The sequence below is a fragment of the Crinia signifera genome, chromosome 6 (genome assembly GCF_055691185.1).
Source record: "Crinia signifera chromosome 6, ASM5569118v1, whole genome shotgun sequence".
Classification (NCBI taxonomy): domain Eukaryota; kingdom Metazoa; phylum Chordata; class Amphibia; order Anura; family Myobatrachidae; genus Crinia; species Crinia signifera.
In genome coordinates, this window is record NC_139222.1 from 155020260 (window position 1) to 155044761 (window position 24502).

Below are 24502 nucleotides of genomic sequence, written 5' to 3' on the forward strand. Positions count from 1 at the left end.
AAATAAAACATTTTGGGGCAGATTTATTAAGCCCAGTGAAGTGATAAAGTGTCTGTTTTTTATCACTTCACCGAGCTTAATAAATCTACCCCTTTGTCTGGCAACAATTTTTTCTACAGGACAGGTCTTAGTTTGGTTTAGTACTAAATATATATGAGTATAATGTACTCACCTTTCCAGGAATGGAAGCGGCATCTGTAAACAGAATATGCAAGGAATAAGAATGAGAGGCTCGGATCCACATTGCTGCTAACACAACCTGCAGTCACAATATCAGAATTATGCTGGTTAACAAAACCATATACAATTCTAAGTAACGTTTTTCTTTCAGTTCATTTTTTTTTTAGTTTATCTTTGATTATATTTTCTTTGATTGTTTTAGTTTTTGTTTATAGACACTTATTTTAATTTGTGGAATTAAAAAGTGTTTCTTAAGAAATAATCCCCTCCCACACAGAAAAAAAACAACAAACATCTGTACCCCAATCAAAGGCCAATAAAGAAGATATTACAGTCTTTAATATTTCGGTACTTGTTTCCTAGAACGGCCACAACGATTTAGATCGTTGTGGTCGGAAGATAAAAAATCGGTCGATCGCATCGCATGCGATTTGGTCGCATGCGATGCGATCGACCGATTTTTCACCCGATTTTTTATTTTTTTTCACCCGATTTTTTGGAATTGCCCCCCCAAATGTTAGTAAGTGGGCTAGACCCCACGATAGACGTGAACCCGAAGCGTGGCGAGCGCAGCGAGCCCGCGAGGGGCGGCGGTGCGCGTCCTCCGACCTTTTCATTCCCCTACTATCCACTAGGGCGTGGAGTGAGAATAGAATAGTGTGGCGAGCGCAGCGAGCCACCGAGCCCGAAGCGTGGCGAGCGCAGCGAGCCCCGCGAGGGGACGCGTATAACTTCACAGGTATACGCGTCCCCTCGCCACGCTTCGGGCTCGGTGGCTCGCTGCGCTCGCCACACTATTTTATTCTCACTCCACGCCCTAGTGGATAGTAGGGGAATGAAAAGGTCGGAGGACGCGTACCGCCGCCCCTCGCGGGCTCGCTGCGCTCGCCACGCTTCGGGTTCACGTCTATCGTGGGGTCATGGCGGGCACATAAAAAATGTGAAATGGGTCATATTGACCCATTTCACCTTTTTTATCATTTTTCCCTATGTGAGATGGACTTAATCAAGTCCATCTCATCTTGTGCCATTATAATGGCACAAGACCGACCGATTTCAATGTTAAAAGATTTTTTAACATTGAAGTCTATGGAAAAATCGGGTGAATCGGTCGGTCGCATCGCGGCCGATTTTAATTGGTCGCGACCGACCGATTGACCCGATTTCTGTCAATCAAAGTGAAAAATTTGTAAAAAATCGGCCACATCGGGAGGATCGTGTCCCTTAATTAAGAGCCACGATCCCTCACGATTGTGGCCGTTCTAGGAAACAAGTACCAATATTTCATAGGCAGTTGTGCTTACAAAGTTTGACCAGTAACAAGCTCATTCAATGTTAGAAAATGCCACTAATGGTAGAAATCAGGAACACAAAAGGAGTATATCATATGTTGGTTTTGATAGATCTGCTTTACATACCGTCTTCTGTGCATTGTACATGAGGGAACGGTAAAGCTGAGCGAACTGAGCATAATTAATCTCTTGGTTCCTCTGCTCTACTTCCTGAAAAAGGAGCAAAAGACCAACATAATTGACAATACGAGAATGACACACAAACATCAGGCAAATTGTATTGAAGATGGAGAAACAGATCGGAATTGGTAAGACAATGCTGCAGAAACATCTCCCTTACAGTAGTTAACACGTGACCTGTGCCATTTAAACTTTGTATTTTACTGACTGTATTCAGAGTGCATCCAGTCAGATTGCCGATATAAACGGAATGTCAACATGTCCACTATACGAACATTGTACATGTTAAAAGTACATTTTGGTACTCTATTTAGATTTAAGATTAGGCTAAAATACCAGAAAAAAATAAAATTATATTGAAATATCTGCCTGTCGACATAACATACCACATCCATCCTGAGCATTACATGGCCCAGAGCTGAGACAGGGCACATCTGAAGCAAGTCTACGTTTCCCTATTCAAGGCCTACTGCACGCCTGGGTACTTGTTTTCTAGCACGGCACCCCAGATTTTGATCGTAGTGCATCTTATACAATCGCATTGCATGCAATATAGCGGCATGCGATGCGATTTTTAATTGTACAAGCACCCCAATGGGTGCTTACAATGTTAAATGCACCCCCATTGTCAATGCCAGCCCCACTAACAACACCAACCCGAAGTTTGGCGAGCGCAACGAGCCCGCGAGGGGCGGTGGTACGAGTCCTCCGACCTTTTCATACCCTCACTATCCACGTCGTAGTGGAGTTGATTTTAGATAGTGCCCGAAGCGCGGCGAGCGCCACGAGGGGACATGGATTACTTTACATGTATTCTGCTGCACTCGCCACGCTTCGGGCTCATATTCCGTGGGCGCTCGCCACGCGGAATACATGTAAAGTAATCTATGTCCCCTCGTGGCGCTTGCCACGCTTCGGGCACTATCTAAAATCAACTCCACGGCGACGTGGCTAGTGGGGTATGAAAAGGTCGGAGGACTCGTACCACCGCCCCTCGCGGGCTCGCTGCGCTCACCACACTTCGGGTTGGTGGTGTTAGTGGGGCCGACGTGTATAGTGGGGGTATGAAAAGGTCGGAGGACGCATACCACTGCGCTCGCCACGCTTCGGGTTGGCGTTGATAGTGGGGGTGGCGTTGACAATGGGGGTACATTTAACATTGTAAGCATTTATCAGGGTGCTTGTACAATTAAAAAAATCGCATGCCATTTACTGGCATGCAATGCTATGCGATATTTCATTGTACAAGCACTCCTGTTAATTTAACGGGAATATCGCATTGCATCGCACGCATCCAACACCAAGTACAGTATGCGATGAGCGCCGTGCTAGGAAACAAGTACCCACGCCTGTATTGCAATAGAAACTAGAAGGTAACAACTACAATTGTGAAACAAGATAGAGATCAGAGTTTAGATGTAAACAAAGTCAGTATGATTCACATTTAGCATTTTAGAGAGATAGGTTTTTAGGACACTTGATTTTTCCCTTTAGAACTAGAAGTAGAAATCATTTAAAAGGAGCTAGATCATTTAAAATGGCATGGCTAAATTCTGCAACTGAAGTCTATGAAGTCCTGTAATGTCTTTACATGGGGTCTCCTTCTCAACTCACACTAATATACACCAATGCAGAATCTCAGCCCTACAATCCATCATGAATGTAACTACAAGGCTAATCTTCCTCGCTAGATGTTCATGGTCTGCTAGTCTCTCCATTGATTCAGTCCACCTGCATTCTACCATAGCCAATATAAAATATGTTTACTTACACAAAAGATCATAAACCAAACTACACCAACTTACGGCTTTTTGTTTATCTCAAAAGATCTCCCCACCCGATCTCTTCGCTCTTCACAAAATCTACATCTCTCATCCACACTCGTTATTCACGTCCATTCTCGATTGCAGGACTTTTAGGGCTGCCTCACTCTGAAATGCTCTCGCAAGCAGAGTCCCCTCTAGTCTCCAACCACTCTCTGAAAATTCAACTCCTCAGGCAAGCTTATCACATTCCAAAACCACACACATAACCTTGATAAACGTCTCCTATCCAATCACATGCCCACAGTACAGTCCAAACATATCCTTCCTTATTTTCTCTCTCACTTCCCCATCCTCCTAACCCTTGGCCAACATGGGTGCCAGATGACTGCCCGACAATCGGGATCCCGATAGTCAGTTACAGACACTGGAATCCCGACTGCCAGAGGGGATTCCAACTGACAGGGGCTATTTTCCCTTGTGGGGGACCACGACCCCCATAGAGGGAGAATAGAACCTGTGGTGAGCGAACCGAGTCTGCAAGGGGCTTCTTTGCGCTTGCCCCCCTGTTGGAGCACTGGCAGTCAGGATTCCAATGTCGGTATACTGACTGTCGGGATCCTGATTATCGGGCAGTCATACCACACATGGCCAACATTGCTGGGTCACTATAATACAGCCCACCATGAACCTTTGCAAACTGGTGGGGGTAGGCTGCATTCTACGTGGGGGTCCGGAGCATCTCCTAGCCCTGCGGGCAGGGTATCCGTAGAGGACGGGCTTACAGGGGGAGCTGGCAGTGCAAAAACGAGGGTGAAGGAGCGATATAACGACCAGTTATTGTGCGGTCTGGCTGGAGCTCCTGCAGGAAGCATCCGTCACTGATGGCTGCCAGGCCAAGCCCCGGATTAATGATTTTTACAAATTCTTTTTACAAATAAAACATTACATTGAATTGCTAAGATGTAGTGACACAACGATCAGACGATAAGTAGACAAAGCTGAACAAGGGACCGTATTCTTATTAATTCGGTCCTCCGTGCGTTCGCACAGAGGACCAATGCTTTGTGTCTGCGCATACACGTACCCTACACGCCGAGTGGGGGGCGCTGGTCAGCCCCATTAGCATATAGGAACGCCCAGCGTTCCATGGGCGTTCCCAGGCTAATGAGGCCATGACAGACATGCAGGGGGTGGGCAGCTGACATCACCGGAGAAATAATTTGATGGTCGGCGACCATCGAATGACTTCCCCGCCTGCAAATCAATGTTTATGTAAATAATCCACTCGCAGCCGTGGGGGTATGTATGTGTGTGTGTGTGTGTGTGCTGCGTGCGAGGGGGGGGAGGGGCGACCGGCACTGCAGGTGGAGGGTGGCGTCTGATGGACTTGCAGAATAAGGGCCAAAGCTTCTAAGAGTTTGGAAACTGGACAGAAGGCCAATGTCTGGGAAGGAGGAATGTTTCTCTCACCATTAATCGGTCACGTAAAAACCTCATGCTTGGAACTCTGTAGTTGACCTGTGACAGCATATTCTTCAAGTCCTTAATGGAGATCCTAATAAATGTGAACATCAAAATAATGATGGTAAATGATTTGGTCACTGCAAGTCCATTTTTTAAGTAGCACTGTATCCCCACCCTGCCCCCTCCACTTCTATTTGTGGCTAATCTCAGGAAGTAAGTAACAATAGACAGAACGGCCAGCGTGACAATTACAAGCCTAGAAAGTATGCAATAACAATAACAAAAAAAAAAAGAAAAAATAAACACTAAGAATTCTAAATTAGTTGTTTGACATGTAAAACAGCAGTAACTGGTGGCTGCATTTAGATCTCCTATGTGCTCTACATCCCACAAATATAAAACAAATACACATTTAGGTAAGCAGAGTAGTGCCGAGCAGTGTAGGAGGACCTATGGTTTAAGAGTACTACTGGAGCTAGCAAGTCAGCACACTCTTCAGCTCTGTTCATCCTCTATGATATCCATGGCTTCCTTGGAGGCTGCAGTTGCAGCCATAGCTTTGCTAATATGGGGACCAAGCGTCCGGGCTGTGTCCACCAGTGAGCAGGATTCTAATAATACAGAGCACACTGCTTCTCCAAGGTGGCAAATGGCACAACAGTGTACAGCACAAAAGTAAGCAAGTAGAGGTGCAGATAAGTAGCAAAAGGAAGCCATAGAGCGTAGACATTTCTAAAATGACTAATCACTGGTTTATGTTTGTGTGCAGCTATCAGTGTTGTAACCCACAGTACTGGTAGCTTCAGAATAATGCCATTTACTAATGACTGTTGACAGTAATAGGCACACATACACTTTCCCCAATAGCATCTGTAACTTAAAATGATTAAATTATTCCTTGCACCACTTAAGCTAGGTTCCTAAAAAATTTAGAGTCACAGTGCCCTAGAGTATCAGAATTTGTGTCGTGGACCTCTAGCCCAAAAAGTGTCTTTTTGAGTACTTTAGAAAATATTAAATAAAAAAAATTGTGTTTTTGTTATCCTTAGGTGGTTTGAGACAGGATTTGCTTCTGTTTGGCCACATACATGATTGGAAGCCACAAGTACTGGTTTTGCCTATGATCAGGCATGTAGCCTGGTAATAAGCGATGTACAACAGGCATCTCATGCTGCCCTGGTACATTAATGCTGGATGTAGGAGGACACAAAAACAGAGATGGTGCAGTATTTATACTGCAGCATCCCAGGTAGACCCGGGAGCAGTTAAGACATATGACACTTCCCATTTAGAAAAGTGTGTACAATGTAACTGTATGTTGTGTGTCATTTTAGGTTTTCTCGTATGGCCACAGCAGACAAGGTCAAAGTATGTCTTTGAGATCAGGTGATCATGGTTCCACTGTGGTTTGTTAGCATCATCATCCACCCACAGACTGATAAAAGCAGTCTTCTGCCAAGCCTGACAAGGAACCTAATGATTTTGTCAGGATCATTATCTAACATAGCAGTATTGGGGTGACAGGCTACAATATTATGGTGTGTGCTAAAGTAGAGCAGACAAATCTGATATAATGGTTTGTATGTCCCAGATTACTGGACTTACTGTCTATTGACAGATATGGCTCAGATTCGTTTGACAGACAAGGCATTCATTTGGGCACTACCACACACTCACTTGTCTTCTCGATTTCTGTCCAAGGAATAGAACTGTTTCCGTAACCACCTGCAGCATGAAAACATGAATAATGCTATTTATATACGGCTTTTTTCCGGCAGCACTCAAAGTCGCTTTACAAGCATCAAACACAGCACAGATTTTTAGTATTACAGGTAAACAAACCTAAAAAAAACAATTTTGCAAAGTGAAGGAAAATTAGTGGTCACTGCCATTTCATTAAGGTCATTTATTATGCATTACCCAGGATCACAAGTAATAGTGTTTCGCTACATTGAACTGTCTGAGTATTTGCATACAAACAGCCTATAAATTAGATGGATAAATTGCTGAATAAAATAATCTAATTTTCTGTATGATGCACACAGTTTTATCTACAGTATATGGTAACATCAAACGTAAAAAAAACAACAACCTCATGTTGATCAAATAACCAATGCATGTCGACCTTATTAGGGTCCACCTAATGACCATATCCCCTTGGGGCCATGCTCAGCAAGTTAGCTAGCCAAAAGGTAAGCTCCGGTGTTCTGGTACCGGACATTACATATTACAGAGTGTCTGCTGCGATTGTCAAGAGGTGGCCACATACAAGGGTGGATCAATAAGTACCTGTGTTTGAAGACAGGTGGTGTTGCTGAGGAAAGTTGATATTACTATTGTGTACTACCATCTTTCAAAATACGCCATACCAAATTTCAGATTGAGTCATAGGTTATTTTTTTTCCCCCACCACGACAATGCACCGAGCTCACCCTGAATTGTTGCGGCCAAATTGCATGAATTACGCTATGAATTGTTGCCCCATCCACCGTACTCGCCTGACTTGGCTCCCTGCGACTTCTTTCTGTTCCCTAACCTGAAAACTTGGCTTCTGGGGAAAAAAAATTCATAGCGCAATTCATTCAATTTGGCCGCAACAATTCTGGATGAGGGAGCTGGTGCAATGTCGTGGTGGGAAAAAAAAATCCTAGCCTATGAATCAATTGGGCATTTGGTGTGGCATTGTTTGAAAGATTGTAGTACACGATAGTAATACCAACTTTTCTCAGCAACACCACCTGTCTTCAAAGACAGGTACTTATTGATCCACCCTCGTACACAGACCGTTATCATCTACCTGCTAAGATTGTGAACAAATGTGGACATGTGTATAGTCCCCTTTACAACAAAGGGATTCATCAGAACAAAATATTGCTTGGTCTTACATTATTCTCATTTAAATATCATACATATTTGGTTCCTAGTCCCCTGTTTACCTTTCTATCTGCAATGGCGTGGGGGCTTGGAGAGTATCCTGGAGCAACCAGTTTAACCCTTTAATCCACATGTTGACTTCCTCATCTGAAGTGGCTGCGGAGAAAAAAAAACACACAGAAGACCTGTAATTGTGTTTGTTGCATTGCTGGACTGTAATGACAGTGTGGGTAAAACAGATGTACATCAGGTATCAGCTAGACAACCCTGGCAGGCAGTGTAATCTCAAATACTATGATTTGCACTACAGAGCTAAATAAGAATGGTTGCAAAGAAAGTGTAACTGCATGTAGTGCATTTCTAGACAATAGTAGCGATCCTTAAAGCCCAATAGGAAGCACTACAATAATATTACAAGGTAACTTACCTTGCAGGCTCAAGGTCTTCAGTCTAAATTCCATTCCGTAAATGATAACAAAGCAGTGATCTGGTTCTAAGCGCACAGTGGCATCTTCCTGGTAACGGTCGAAGTCCCGAGAATTCTTTCCTGGACGAATCTCCTTTATCTCTCGGATGTCCACTGAGGAGACAGAAGACCTGTAACTGTAACCATGTACTCATTTACTGAGCATTTTCCAGTCAAGAAAACTTTCTGTACCTTTGTTTTTAATCCATAAACCACATTTACTTTACATTATTTAATGCAACAGAATGGAAAAATATGTGGGTTCATAGCATCCAAACTAAAAAAGGTGTCACATTCACAGACCGAAGTCATTTTTGACACAAAGTACACCCCAGTTGAAAAAAAAAAAAAAAGATAAATACAATGATAATAATTCCATGTGTGATTAGGTTGAAATGATAGCCCTAGTATAGCATATTTCTATAAATCACAACTTACTCTAGAATCAGTGAAGAAATGGACCATAATGGGACATATTCAAATCTCTCCTTGGCAGCATTTAGAGGACACCCAATGGAGCAATTGAAAATGTAGCCCAGTTCGGGCGCATATGGCTGCCGGCGCAGGTATATCAGCTCACGCGCCCATTTGTTTGGACAGGGTAATTGCTATTGCAGCTAAACCCGACCTTAACGAGCGTGATATCCACTAAAATACAAAAAAAAAAAATCTCCAGTCGACTGGTGTCAGAGACAAAAAATGAAATAATTTATTATGAGGACCATGGAGGGAGAAGAAACCTCCCCCCCAAAAATTAGGGAGAATATCTGAAATGAAAAAAAAAATAAAAAAAATCAATGTTATCTGAAAATCAAAAAAAGATTTAAGTTTAATGTAGCTTCACCAGATACACGGCATCGACACAGTTACGAGGAACATTGACTCGTGTAAGTCAATGGTCATGCAGACTGGTTGCAGCAGTAGCGACACTGGCACTATTTTTTTCTGCAAATATAATACCAAGGTAAATAGGGTTTATTTGAATCAACATCTTAATATATATTTTATATCTCCTGCAACCTCTCCTGCCACGCAGCAAGAATCTCTGATCCTTGCTGCAATCTCTCATCCCTGCGGCAACCTCTCCATTCACACAGCAGGAATCTCTGATCCCTGCGGCAACCTCTCCTGCCACGCAGCAGGAATCTCTGATCCTTGCTGCAATCTCTCCTGCCACGCAGCAGAAATCTCTGATCCTTGCTGCAATCTCTCATCCCTGCGGCAACCTCTCCATTCACACAGCAGGAATCTCTGATCCCTGCGGCAACCTCTCCTGCCACTTAGCAGGAATCTCTGATCCTTGCTGCAATCTCTCCTGCCACGCAGCAGGAATCTCTGATCCTTGCTGCAATCTCTCATCCCTGCGGCAACCTCTCCATTCACACAGCAGGAATCTGATCCCTGCGGCAACCTCTCCTGCCACGCAGCAGGAATCTCTGATCCTTGCTGCAATCTCTCCTGCCACGCAGCAGGAATCTCGGATCCTTGCTGCAAGCTCTCCTGCCACCCTTGTGCGAAGCTGCCCGATTTATTAATATCATGCAGCATCGGAGTGGGTCCCGGGGCTACTGCCATTCTGAGATGGTGATAGCCCATTGCAGCCTATGGGCTAGAAACCGCACTACCGGCAAGGCAGTGTGGTCAGCACTATCTGCGCATGGGCAGACCCCCAGCAAAGCAGAATGCATGCATGGGCAATTTTTCTGCAAATAGGGTCCAGTGGAATCACCTATAAATATGTATATTTTTTTCCTACGGTCAGATAGTCTGTGGAACCTATGAAAACAGCCGCAAATTCTACAATTTATCAGCTTTTTTTGCCAATGCAGATTTGGTTTTTTAAAACAGATGAATATGCACAAGCAAAACTTCCCACTAAAGTGTCAAATTTGCATCAGTATTTGCCGATCCGCAGATGCACTGAATAGGTCTGTGCCGATATTTTCACCTGTTGAAAATATTGGCACAGTAAATACCCCCCTAAATGGTAATGCAGGCAGCTAATGAGGGCAGCACAGATGGTGTAATGGTTAGCATTACTGCCTCACAGCATGTCTGTGTGCGCGTGTTCATTTGATAGGGAATATAGATTGACATCATGCAACACACTGAACTGCACAAAGCACAATACTGCGCCTTCCCATCTGCCCTTCCCTGTAATGTCCCTGAAGTGGATACAGTATACCACCATGTGGAGAATCACAGCAGGAGAAATACAGAAAGAGTGTACTGGAGCTTGGATAGCGGCGTTGGCAGTACCAGGGAGGTGTGTTGGTAATAGTGACAGTGCTGTCACTCACTCGGTCTCATTTATGAAAAGGCAGTACTTCTTTATAAACCGCCCCTAATAGATAATTAAATATTCACTATGCGTCATAAATTTAATATCAAAGCGCAGGTGCTATTATGGCCCATTGTGCTAGTGAAAATGGACCATGTTTTTTTTTTTTTTTTTATTATTATTATTATTATTATTATTATTATTAATAATAAATTATAAACAACAACGCATTAATATGAAATTGACTAAAAATCTGCTGCATGTGATATGCAAAAACAGTGAGCAATTTTAACTAGATGCGATCAGTACAAGAAGTACTGTCCGCAGTTACTTTTAGTACTTTGTAATATGCGTTGCACGCATGCCATATAGAAAACGGTGCTATGTGAACTGCATGCGATGTGTTTTGAACTAAAAAGTTCAAAATGCATCCAACCAACCATCGCAACATTACTTACAGCTATGCTATCAAACTGGGGTGTGGTAGGATTCACCGACAGTCGGGATCCCGACAGTCATTATCCCGACGTCGGGATCCCAACTGCTTGGTCTCAGACAGCGTGGCCAGCGCAACAAAGACCCTTGCGGGCTCGCTGCGCTCGCCACGCTGCGGGCACGGTGGCGAGCTACGCTCGCCACCTATTCTATTCTCCCTCTATGGGGTTCGTGGACCCCCACGAGGGAAAATAGCCGACGGCCGTCGGGAACCCGGCCGTCAGTGTTTTAACAGTCGGGATCCCGACGTCGGGTTAATGACTGTCGGGATCCCGACTGTCGGGACCCCGTCCGGCAGCCATCAAACTGCAACTGGCTTACTGAATGAGGCTTTAAGCTGCCCATACACGCACTGATCTCGGCAGTGCGATCTGTGCTTTGAGGTGCACGCTCCCGGGCCACATCATCGCACAGTACAAAAATTATGTGCTGCACATACTTTTTGTACTTGCTTTTCATTGCATTGCGCATTGCATGCACAAGGCATGCAATGCGATGCTATTTTAGCCCAGAACGCACACCGGGATCTGTGCGTGTATGGGCACCTTTAGCCTGATCTACAGCTCTGTTGTGCACTTGATTTGATTTCAATATTAAATAGCAACATTTCAACACATAAATGGAAAATAAGGTAAGATTTACAAGGCATTTAGTGGAAACTTTGAGTACAGGAAGTATAATGGCTATTAATGGCATTTTCTGTAACAAGCTAAAGACAGAACATGTGGTAAGTTAAAGTGTGCCATGTAAGAACTAGAAAGCATTTACTGGAATGGTTTTGTACCACTGTAGTAGAGGTGGTTCAGATTACCTTATATATCACTATAATATGGAGTATATTTGCCCCACAAGTAGGACTCGTTTACACCTATGTGCTGTTTTCCTCAGCTAACTCCTCATTCCAAAAATCTATATATTTTAAAAATTGTAACACAGAATGAGACATTTTATAACACAACAGACCCTTTTTACCTTAATACACCACTGTATCTCAACCTCAGGACCCCCAAGAGTGCATGTTTTCCAGGTCTCCACACAGAATCACAGATGAAATTAGCTCCACCTGTGATCTTTTAAAATGTGTCAGTGAATGAGTGCACCTGTGCACCTGCTGGGTGACCTGGAAAACATGCACTGTTGGGGGTCCTGAGGACTGAGGTTGAAAACCACTGATCTAATGCATTACAGCACTGTAAACCTGGCAGTAAAAATTTAGCTATCAAGAAACCCATGACACAATTTATTTCGGACATCAATAATCACTCTAGACATGTGTGAGTGGAGCCAGGTTTGGTTCGACTAATTTAGTAAGATTAGAATCAGAATCAACTTTATTGGCCATGTATGCTTGCGCACACTAGGAATTTTTTGTGGATTTACAGTGCAGCATCAAGCAGGGATGAAGGGGGGTGAAGGCATTACATACATTATATTAAGACATTACATGTGGGGAACACATACCCGCCGAGCTGCACAGCGCCTAGGCAGCCATAAGAGGCGCCACTGGTCGCTGCAACAGCCAGGTAGGTAACATTAAGCAGAGACAGTACAGTTATCACATAGGGAGCTCATACCCGCCAAGCTGAACAGCGCCTAGGCAGCCATCAGCGGCGCCACTGGTCACCGAAACAGCCAGGTAGGTATCAATACAAGCAGAGACAGTACAGTTATCACACATGGAACATATTTGGCTGAGCTGCACAGCTCCTAAGCAGCCATCAGCGGTGCCACCTTGATCATGATGCTCAAAGGCAGCAGTAATAATATTAATTTTCATGGCAAGATCAAACATTTTCCAATTTCACGACAACAGTAGACATGCCAATATGTCCAAACAGCTAATAAAAACATGTTTTATTTAGATATTAAATGCAATAAAGTTGAATTGTAATATTATTAGAATCTTTATTCATAAACCGAGAGCAAAAGAGACAGAGTCCTACCCACCACTCATTGGCATATATTCAATGCCGTGGGCGAGCGGTGACTGCGAGCAGGACTTTTTGCTCGCAGTCACCGCTCACCCTGTCAGTATTCAACTGACCCCCCTCATACGCAAATTCCCCCTCGCTACGTTTTTTGAGCGAGGGAGAATTGGCGTATGTGCCTCCAAAAGCTGCGAGAATCGAGGCTAATTACAGCGAGTTTGCTGCACTAGCCGCTGCTCTCGCAGTTTAGCGGAATCCTCGCAGTTCTGTGACTGCGAGGATTCCCCCGGAACGTTGCATAGTGCGAGCGGCCGGCGCGGGGGTTAAACTGCGAGGATCACTGGGTTCTGCGATCCTCGCAGTTTAAACCCCTCGCCGGCCGCTCGCACCGGCATTGAATACAAGCCATTGTAGAACCAGCAGCCGCAGGCTCCCCCCGTTCCAGCCACATAACACCCATTCTGTACTCCCTTCACTGGCTGCCTATAAAATGGTGAATAATTTCCAAGATTGGCTTACTGACTTTTGAAGCTCTACACGACCAGGGCCCAAGGTACCTGCAGCAGCTTCTGATCCCTTATTGTCCCACTCGATTACTGCGATCGGTTGATGAAGGACTACCAACAGTACCCAGAATTTCCCTGAATTCATCTGGGGGGGGGGGGGGGGGGTCGAGCTTTCAGCGCTGTGGCTCCATCTCTATGGAACTCACTTCCTCGCTCAGTTCGAGAAGCCTCCACTCTGGAAACATTCAAAAATAGACTCAAGACTTTCCTGTAAACCCATGCATTTCACCAATGTCCATTGTTAAGTTGTTAAGTTTGTTTTGTGCTTCAAACGGCTAATGCAAGCACTTAGAGTCCTATTAGGAGAAAAGTGCTATATAAATAACATTATTATTTTTATTATTATTAACAACTCACTCACACCTTCTCTCCTACCATCTTTATTTAATGTCTGCGATTTTGTCTTTTTTGCCTGATCTAATTAGAATACATTTGGTGATTAATACTCTGGACTGCACCCATCACCTTTAAGTGCCAATTATTACAGGTCGAGTATCCCTTATCCAAATTATTCCGAAAACCATACTTTCCAGAATTGTACTAGCACTACTTGGGACATCTGTAACTGGCACTACTGGGGACATATGTAACTGGCACTAAATAGGTGCAAGAAAATGATTGCTTTGCAGTGGCGGCTCCTGCCTTTCGAATTAAGGGGGGCTGCAATTGTCTGGGTACTGTTCATTGCAAACGGAACACAGCAGCAGCCCATGGAAGCACTGTAGCTCTGGTGATGTGCACAGAATGGCTTCCTGCTGGAAAGATATTGCTGTCATAGCTCCATGTACTGGCAGCCCAAGTGGGGGAGGAGTTTTCAGTTCTCTATATGATGGGCAGTAGCAGCTTCCAATAGGAAGCTACCACATGCTGAACTCCTCCCCACATGAGAGGAGGTCACACATGGAGCCTGGTGTTGTGACTCCTGACAGGAAAGACATGTGATCATGTGACACATGAGGACTAGGAGAGACACAGACAGCCAGCAGAGAGCTCAATCCCACACCCCTTTCCCCCCGCGAGTAGAATGCGCACCTCCCTCTTGTGTAAACGTGTGCACCGGAGCTCTGATGGTTTTATACTGGAAACCTTCTGGTTTTCACTGGAGGGACTGCAGTCTTGCAGGAGCCGCTACTGTTGCTTGGCATTCAAATTTAGTGCCTGAGATAGTATAAAAACTTTGTTTAAGGTTTTAAAACCTTGTTTCATGCACACGCAAAATATATGTGTGTGCATTTCATGTGTTTGATATGTTTATACAACATAAAAGCAAGATACCTCATGGAAATATAAAAATATCCTGAAATACGGAATAATCCATTCTACAAAATGCTTTTAGTCCTGGGCATTTTGTATAAGGGATGCTCAACCTGTACCTGTAATAAATCTTTAACTTATACATGTACACATTTCCTCTACTATCACTGCACCTTTAATATTAACAATATATTTTTAATATGTATTGTGTACCGTATTTTTCGGACCATAAGACGCACTTTTTCTCCCTAGAAATGTGGGGGGAAAAAGTATATGCGTCTTATGGAGCAAATAATACACATGCAGTATGCGTGGGAGAGCACAGTGCTCCCACTGCGCTGGGTGGGAGAGCCAGCAGTTATAGTGTGTGGCGGCTAGCGGCAGGTCCTCGCTGCTGCGCATCATGTGACTCCCTCAGCTCCCCCTCCTCACCTCCTCCTTTCTCAGAGAGCATCGGGCAGCGCTATCTGATATTCTGGACGCGGGGAACCTTCTGTGTATACAGTACGTGTGTGTGTCTATATGTGTGCAGACTATAACCCTGAATTAGCTTCTATTTCTATAAGAGCTGCTCTAAATCCTAGCACAGAACCACCAAACCCACCCCAGTTGATGGTGGACGGTTAAATGGGGGGCTCTGGGCTGGGTGGTTATATAGGGCAGGCACTGGGCTAGGGATGGCTGGTTAGATGGTTAGATAGGGGGTCACTGGGCTAGGAAAGGGGATTGCTGGTTAGATGGGGGCACTGGGCTGGGGACAGCTGAAAAGATAGTGGGGTACTGGTCTAGGGAAGGGGATGGCTAGTTAGATAGGGGGGTACTGGGCTGGGAGATGGCTGGTTAGATAGGGGGGGATGGAAGAACTGACCTGGGGATTGCAGTTCTTCAACTCTGGCTACACTATTTGGTTCAGAATATTTTTGTTACAGTTTTCCTCCTCTAAAAACTCTAAGGTGCGTCTTATGGTCCGAAAAAAACCAACACATTTTTATCCCCACTATCATAGTGAGTCTTAATTCATTTAGAGACAACTTCTTACAATTCAGCATTATAACACTATTCATCCAACTACCTACAGTGAGTGTTTTGGTCAATATGTATCTTTTAGCCCATTTAGGAGGTTGGTTGCCTCCAATCCTAGGTAATCCATAAAACCAGAAATTGTTTAGAGAAATGAACAACATTGCTGCATAATAAAAAAAATAGAAATACAAAAAATAAATACTGAACTAGCTGACCCGCCAGGCATTACCCGGGAAAACCTCGGGTTTTTTAGTTTCCAAAAGTGCTATAAAAATGTTGTCTTATGCTGTGCCTAAGGCCCAAGACTGTAATTTGTTAAAACCTCCACCATAATGTTAAAGTGTGTTTGCATTGATACTCAAGGACAGCAATGAAATCATGTGTGGTGGTGTTGTTTTAAACTCAACACTCCTGACTTGATAGCTTGTGTGTGTTGATGAATTCCACATCCACTCCTGAGATGTAGCACCTATGACACATTCATTTTTTGTGTGTGCTGTGTGTTGTACTGTTTTTGTGTGTGCGCGCATGTTGTAGTGTATGTGGGTGTGTGTTGTACTGTGTATCTGTCCAATGTGTTAATGTGTGAGATGCACTACATATATCGATGTGTGTGTGTTTGTATCTCTGCAAAGTTTAAGTGAGTGTGTGTGTAAGTTGTAGTGAATGTTGTCGTGTGTGTGTATGTATGTCTGTGTGTGTTGTGTGTATCTGTCCAACGTGTATGTGTGTGAGGTGCGCTACGTATATATGTGTGTGTTATATGTATGTCCCAAATTATTTCTAATTGTTTAAAGCCTCCACCATAATGTTAGAATGTGTTTGCATTCATATTCAATGAAATCAGGTGTGGTGTTGTTGCCTCGTCATCTTTTTTCCAGATCAATCAATCAAGGCAAATTGAACCCTGGTGTTTTTTACATTTCTAAATGCAATTTCCCAAAAACGGCTTCAAGGTGCACACCACCGGGTCCAGAGGTACCTTGTTGGCGAATTTGGCGGCTGAGTGCCACGGTGTCTCTGCAATGCGACACTCTTCAAATTATTATATACATTAGCCATGTTCATTACAATAGTGAAAATTTGTAGAAAACCGGCTAACAAATTCAGAATTGTGGCATGTCATCTGAAATCTTTACCTTATAAAGTAGACACTATGGCCCTTATTCAGATCTAATCGCAGTAGAAATTTGTTCTTAAAATGGGCAAAACCATGTCCACTACAGGTGGAGCAGGTATAACATCTGCAGAGAGAGTTAAATTTGGGTGGGGTGTGTTGAAATTGAAATCTAAATTGCAGTGTAAAAATAATGCAGCCAGTATTTACCCTGCACAGAAACAAAATAACTCACACAAATTTAACTCTCTCTATACATGCTACATCTGCCCTACCCGCAGTGCACATGGTTTTGCCCATTTTGAGAACAAATTTGTACTGCAATCAGATCTGAATAAGGGCCTATATGAACAAAAGTATTTGGTCCCACCTGTTAAGTATTGAATTCGGGTGTTTCAAATCAGACCCTGTTTTCAACCAAGCCACAGGGGTACAAAATCAGTGCATACACACTGAGCGGCTTTCCCCTGCCCGGCGCTGACGGAAAGGGGGGGGGGGGGTGTGGAGGACGGCGTTGCATAGCGCTAAGCAAAGCCGTCCTGAAAGCCACTCATCTGCTGGTATAACCAGCAGATGAACGTAGGCTGTGCACACTGGGCGGCTTTGGAGTTGAAAGCCGCTCAAACCTCCTGTTTTGAGCGACTTTCAGCTCAAAGTCATCCAGTGTGTATGGGCCTTAAGTGACTTCAAGAGTGGCACTGTGATAAAATGCCACTTTTCAATAAGACGATTCATGAAATCCCTGCTGAATATTGCAGGGTCAACTGGAAAAGATATAATTAGAAAGTGGAAAGGTTTAGGAACAACAGCAACTCACCCATGAAGTAGATGACCACTGATGGCGTGATGGAAAATATACTGACCCTGGACTGTGGACTAGTGGAAAAGTGTTCTGTGGACTGATGACTGATTCTTCTCTGTTTGGCAGTCAGATGGCCGATTCTGGGTTTAGTATATGCTGGGAAAATGTAAGCTGCATAACTGATTATATAAATTTTGAAGTTTGGTGGAGGAGGAATAATGGTATGGGGCTGTTTATCAGTGAAGGGCAATTAAAATGCTTCAGAATACCAAGACATTTTGGGAATATCCTTTTCTATTCCAACATGACCGTTCCTCAGTACACAAAGCAAAAACTTTTCTCACAAACAAAGGTTTCCAAATATGACCAGATTTGGCCTCTTGACTCTCGCCTGTGGCATGAAGATGATGACTGGATGCATAACTTCTGTCTGTCCCCTCGGTCTATGTCTTCACTGGCTCCCCATTCCTTTCCGGGTTCTCTTTAAACTCCTCACCACCACCTACAAGGCTCTCATCCTCCACCGCTCCTTACCTCTCTACACCGATCTCTATCCACGCTCTTCGCTCCGCCGCCGACTGCCCTCTCACCTAATCACCTCCTCCCACTCCCGTGTCCTCTAATTCTGTTGCGCTGCCCCCCTGCACTGGAACAACCTCCCGCCACCCATCAGGCTTTCTGATTCCCTTACCTCCCTCAAGCGCTCCCTCAAAACCCACTTCTTCCGTTTAGCCTATCCCTCCTCCTCCTATACTGCCTACCCTACCCCTCCATCCGTTCCTACTTATCCTATTGTTTTTCGTTCGTCCACCCACCTCGTTTTAGTCTGTTAACTCTTATGAGTAGGGCCCTCTTTCCTCACGTACACATTCTACCTCTTTACCTCACCAGTGCTCCTGCCCGGTTCTTCCCTTCCTCTACTTCATCTTCAGTCTCCTCGACAATTTCCACACCTACTTCAGAACCGATGCTGATTTTAGTTCTACCAGCTATACCCCTATTTATGCGGTATTTTATCAACACACCCTGTATGTTACCTTGTTGTTTGTTTTTTTGTTTGCTATGTACGGCGCTGCGGACACTTTGTTGCGCCTTATAAATAAACGTACCACCACCACCACCACCTTACATAAGTAAGGAGCAGTTATTGTCGGACCACATTTTCATACAGAATAGATATTGTTGTGCATGTGCCCTACTTCAAAAACAACTGTCTTACAGTGGCCCCTTTTTCTAGCATTAGCTTAAGACATAGTACAGTTAATGCACTTTTTTTTTTGTACAGAACACCAGGTAGAGCTATAATGATGTACATTTTTTTTTTTACCATACTAGCTATTGAAAGCAGCAGTATATGCTTTAGCATCAAGTTAAACTTTAGATTAACAGTTGAAATGTAATTTGAGAAGCACTCCAGATTCCAGTACTGTCTAGATTGGCTTCTACCTGGTAGCGTAGGTTATCTGATAGTCATGCCAAAATTACTAATATTTGTTACTACGCTAGGGGCATGAAAACCCTGGCCCAAATCAGACATGCCTAATTTGACAATGGAATAGAACCGACTGGGGTGAATATTAGGTTATGGTACTGCTGTACTAAGCCCCAGAAAGTGATAAAGTGTGGGAAGAGAAAATACCAATCAACCAGCTCCTAGCTAATTTTTCAAAGTCTATAACATGACAGATAGGAGCTGATTGGATGGAATTTAATCACCCTCCAGGGAGTACCACAATTCTCTAAATAAGAATTTTGCCCTTCTTGCTCCCCATAGACCATTTTAGACAGTCTGGAGAAGAATAACTCACTATTGGTTGGTTCCTAAAAACCTCTGTGGAAGACTCTGAGAACATGTTGTTCTGTGCTTATTAGAGCCCTACATAAATAAGGGAAGAAAGTCCATTACTGACAACTTCTTTACATCCCCGAATTTGGCTACAGAGTAAAAAGGAGGAAAACTTTGGTTTTTACAAGGATACAAAATTCTGTGCTGATGTTCTAGACCAAATGACACAAAAGTACAGTGCACTGTAGGTGCTTGTTCAAGGTGCTGGCTCGTGCAGGTTTTATTACAATGGCTTATGCTCCATACACACACTGGACGAAAAGTTAAAAAATATCGCACAGACTGTATAAGTCATGATGAAAATGTCATCCCTTGGTTTTCAAAGAGGTTGTTATATTCTGTAACAATTAAAAAAAAAAATTAAAATCCCCAAAAACTCATGGCACCCTTTTCCATGACGACAGTTATCAAGGTTGACCAAGTGCATGTAGACCTTTTAGTTTTGACTGTTAACCAGGACACAGTCTGCCAGCCATCCGGATACCTTACAGAAGTTACTGAAAATTTGCAATAGAAAGTATTTTTTTGCGGTGTACATAATTGTAATTCTTTTTTTTCGTTCCCATATTACTTCCCCACCTCTAGAAAAACATGAAATTTAACACTAGTATTGCCAAGAACACCACGAATCCCAAAATGAGCCAACAATGGAAGTAAAAAGCCATCGCAATGGCCAAACCCCCCCCCCCCCCCCCCCACCGTGGGTTAGCGAAGGATAAATCCAGCAAAGCTAGTGTTAATAATAACTCATCTTTCCATAGAAGCAGTGCTAGTTCCCAGAGACAGACAGGATGCTGCAAAATAACCACACACAGCACCTGCACCCATTAAGCTCGCTCTGCAGCAGCCTCCTCCCTTCCCCCCTTCTGATTCATGCATCAGGACCGATACCTGTCATCAGCTCAACACTCAAACACGGTTATTGTCCTAGAACAAAAATGAAACAAACATGCACAACTAAATATTACACATTCTTAGATTACTCACAGATTTATTTATTTTTTAATTCTCATATGCAGAGCTGAAAACATTCAGATGACAATGCTAAAGAATTTCACCAACAATCAACCCTTTCTTAGATGTGTTAGTGAGCTATAGCTCCCCTATTACCTTGTTTAACGTAGTAATAGTGCACTGCCCAATCTTCTACAACCAGAAAAAAATATTTGTATGTGCCTTACCAAGTAAGCTTTGGGAAACTTTCAACCCACACAGTTATAAGGTAAAAGCTCAGAAAACTTCATACATCTAGGGGTACAGATAATCACAATGAAAAAACTTTCCAAACTCTATTGTAAAAGTCTAATAAGTGCTAAGCTTCTTGACATCAAGCCGTCCCACATCCACCACCTACCTGTACTAGATATTTAGAAATTATTCAAGTGATAAATAATTAGACAGATTTATTATTCAAGTTTACAAGCGATTGGCGGTCTTTGGGTTCATTCTGTCCATTGTGCAAAATTATGGCATATTTATTGGTGTGATTCTTCAGGGGTTTTTTCCCCCCCTTTAAAACACTTCATGAACAATTTGATTTCAAAACTTGCTGATTTTTTATAGAAACCAGATTTACGCTTTGGCTTTTACATTTTGTGCACATTCTGAACTCACCTTCTACCATGTGTGCCTTGTCTTTGAGTTCTATATGGCCTATTGATTACCTTTAACTGAATTTCCTGTAATACAGTGAAGCAAAGAGATTGCATTGTACGGTCAAACATTGTGGCTTTTAGAAATTAGGTATGACTCAGCCAGCTGACCTATGTGCTGACAAATCTACATTATTTGTAGGTCTTTATATAGCCATCTCTTTCTGTACTGCACATGGAGTGGATACTGTAGCAAGTTTGTGTTGAGTGATGGCTTTAATGTGATACGTTTAAAAAGAACAAACATGCTCAGATAGCTATTTAAACCTGTACTGTACTTCAAACTATGATCAAATATTTTCTTAATTCCTCTAGAGCTGTATAACACTGAATAATTATATGGACAGGATTAGACAGTGCTATGATACTATGCAATGTCCAGTGACTGCAATGTAACAAAATAAAATAAAGGTGTAGTGCCCTACTGCTGTCTTCCTTCCTACTGTAGCTGTGTAGTTACTAGATGAAAGGGTTGAGGGTGTGAATGACATAACTCAGCTAAAAGGAAGAGATGCTTTTAAAACACGCACATGCATGCAAGTAAATACTTTCATATGAGACTGTCTATTTCATGCAATACACATTTCTCTTCCTTTGGAATAGGCTTAGCCCACAATTATTTAACACAGCAAGTTTCAGACATCAAAAGGCCACTAAACCTAAATTTGGCAAAACATTTTTTTGCAAATCATTAACACATGTACACTATAAAGCTTCCGTGCCATGTCGATATTCTATAAAGCTTTGAGGGAGATACATCCAATCAGCGAATGTCATTTTTCAAACGCAAACTGTGAAATTACCGTTGGAAACTAATTGGTTGGTACTAGATCTTCTATAAGTGCCCATACACAAAGCGATAAGTTCTCTGCATTTTGAACTAGATTGAATCGCGTCAAGTTCAAAACGCATGCGATGTTGTTAAAGCATTGAACGTTTTGTACGAGATGCAAAAACTACGGGCAGCACATACTTTTTTGTGCTTTGCGATATATGGGAGCGCGCATTCCGTATATGGACACCATTACACTTTATCACTCACCAAGATTTGATACATCTCCCTCTTAGTGGCTTAAAATAAACTACGGGGAATCAGTGAGAGTATCAGATATCTGTTGCGAAATTAAACCACAAAGCAACCTGTTAGGAGCTGCACGGGCAGCGCCTCCGCTCGCCCGGCAGTCTCCTCTAAAGTTCTTCCGGCGGTTGCCGGGTTACCTCGACGCCGTCGCGTCATCAGCCGGGAGCTTCCGGCGGGCGGTGACGGGCATCAGGCTGCCGGCGTACAACCCCTTCCTCCCCTGCCGCAGCGGTTGCCAAGGCGACGGGGGACGCCTGGCGGCCGCAGGGAGGAAGGGGTGTGCATGACGCTGCACGCAGCGTCAGGGTAGTGCGCGGCGCGCTATTTAAACTGGATTGCTGGGGCACTCAGACGCCGGCTATAGCTCTTGTTTTGGCGTCCTGAGTGTTTCCGGTTCCAGGCTCCTGTCTACGCTTGGCTCCTGTTTCCAGCACCTGTTCCTGGCTGCCTCCAGGATCCTTGCCTGCTGATCTCTTGGTTTTCAGATAAGTTGGGAGATTCCCACTCCTTGTCTCCCTACTTGTCATTTATTTACTGTATCACCATACTGTGTATTGTTACACCCGTCAACAGTTCTTATTGTGTCAGCATATTGTGTATTGTTACACCCGTCAACAGTTCTTATTGTGTCAGCATATTGTGTATTGTTACACCTGTCAGCAGTTCTGATTGTGTCAGCCTACCGTGTATTGTTACTCCTGCTAAGCATCTGGGTACACCTCGTGTATTGTGATACCGGCCAGCTTGGCCACGGTACATTGTCTTACCCGTTGCCAACAGCATTAGCACAGCGGGCTCCAGCTTAGACTGCTATCCTCTGGCACCCCCTCCGTGGGGCAGGGTGGTTCTCGCCTCCTTGTTTGTTAGGTAGATTTCCCCTTGTTTACCTCTGGCCTTGGCGGCTGCGTTGTCACTAGTAAGACCAGGTGGCATCGGGGTGGGAGCCTGACTAACGGGCTCCCACGAACGCGGCTATTATTGGTGAAGGTTAGCTCAGCACGCATCCGCCAACTCCAAGGGGTGACAACGGAGTTAGGGTAGGCGAGATCTCCCTGTTCCTAACATTATAGCCGGCCACATACTTCACCCAGCTTCCAGTCAGCTATCATGGATCCGGCCCAGCAGGCTGCTAATCACGCTTTGGCGGGGCAGATGCATACCCTGACTCAAGAGCTTCAGAAATTGACCCTCCGGGTAAACTCCCAAGAGGAACGGGTACAAGGGGTCTTATCCTCATCCAGAAACCCCGAACCCAAGTTGAGTCTCCCGGACCGGTTTTCCGGGGAACGTTCCCAGTTTTTTAACTTTAGAGAGTCGTGTAAACTTTATTTCAAACTCCGTCCGGCCTCCTCCGGCTTGGAATCCCAGCGTGTGGGAATGGTTATCTCCCTGTTACAAGGGGACCCACAGACCTGGGCGTTCGGCCTTCCCGCAGGGTCCGAGGCCCTTACCTCTGTGAATGCTTTTTTTTCTGCCATGGGGTTGCTTTACGACGACCCAGACCGTGCTGCCTCAGCCGAAGCCAACCTGAGGGCACTACGGCAGGGTCAGAGTAACGCAGAGGCTTATTGTACCCAATTCAGGAGGTGGGCCATTGACTCTTGTTGGAATGACCCAGCACTCCGCAGCCAGTTTCGCATTGGTCTATCTGAAACGTTAAAAGATGCATTGGTTCACTACCCTACCCCGACCTCCCTTGATGAAATTATGGAGTTAGCCATCAAGGTTGATCGGAGGTTCCGGGAACGCCAGAGGGAAAGGGACTCCGGGATATATCCCTCATCATCACTGGGGGAAACCTCGGAGGTTGCTTGTGACAAACCCATGCAGATTGGGGCTACACGTTTATCTGCCGCAGAAAAGAATCGTAGGAGGCTGAAGGGTCTCTGTCTGTATTGTGGAGGTCAGGGTCACCGTGCAGTGGTCTGTCCGTTGAAGGCGGGAAAAGACAGGGCCTAAGTGGGTTTGGGGAAACTCACTTGGGCCTATCTTGTTTTTCTCCCCTAGACTCGATCATTATTCAGGTTTCTGTCACCTGTAATAACTGCACTGTCGCTACCACTGCCTTTGTTGATTGCGGTGCAGCCGGCAATTTTATTGACAGGGGTCTGGTTTGTTCATTGGGGCTCAAACCCATTCCCCTAGTCAATTCCTTGTCGGTTTGTGGCCTGGATGGTCAGCCACTCTCTAACGGCAGTGTTACCGCGTGCACCCCTTCTCTTCAGCTCTCGGTGG

The 24502-nt window shown here is 44.2% G+C and overlaps 1 protein-coding gene across 2 annotated transcripts in view; it reads right to left on the minus strand.

Annotated features, from left to right (window-relative positions):
- The window catches only part of PLCG1 (phospholipase C gamma 1), a 105734-nt gene that overhangs the window by 50714 nt on the left and 30518 nt on the right, over window positions 1-24502 (minus strand). For both annotated transcript variants that reach the window (XM_083147709.1, XM_083147708.1), the window contains exons 2-7: window positions 8184-8336; window positions 7819-7912; window positions 6560-6607; window positions 4889-4973; window positions 1599-1682; window positions 173-195 (exon numbers count right to left, since the gene is read on the minus strand). In XM_083147709.1, the coding sequence (XP_083003835.1) occupies window positions 173-195; window positions 1599-1682; window positions 4889-4973; window positions 6560-6607; window positions 7819-7912; window positions 8184-8336 (487 nt within the window). The remainder of the gene's footprint in view (window positions 1-172; window positions 196-1598; window positions 1683-4888; window positions 4974-6559; window positions 6608-7818; window positions 7913-8183; window positions 8337-24502) is intronic.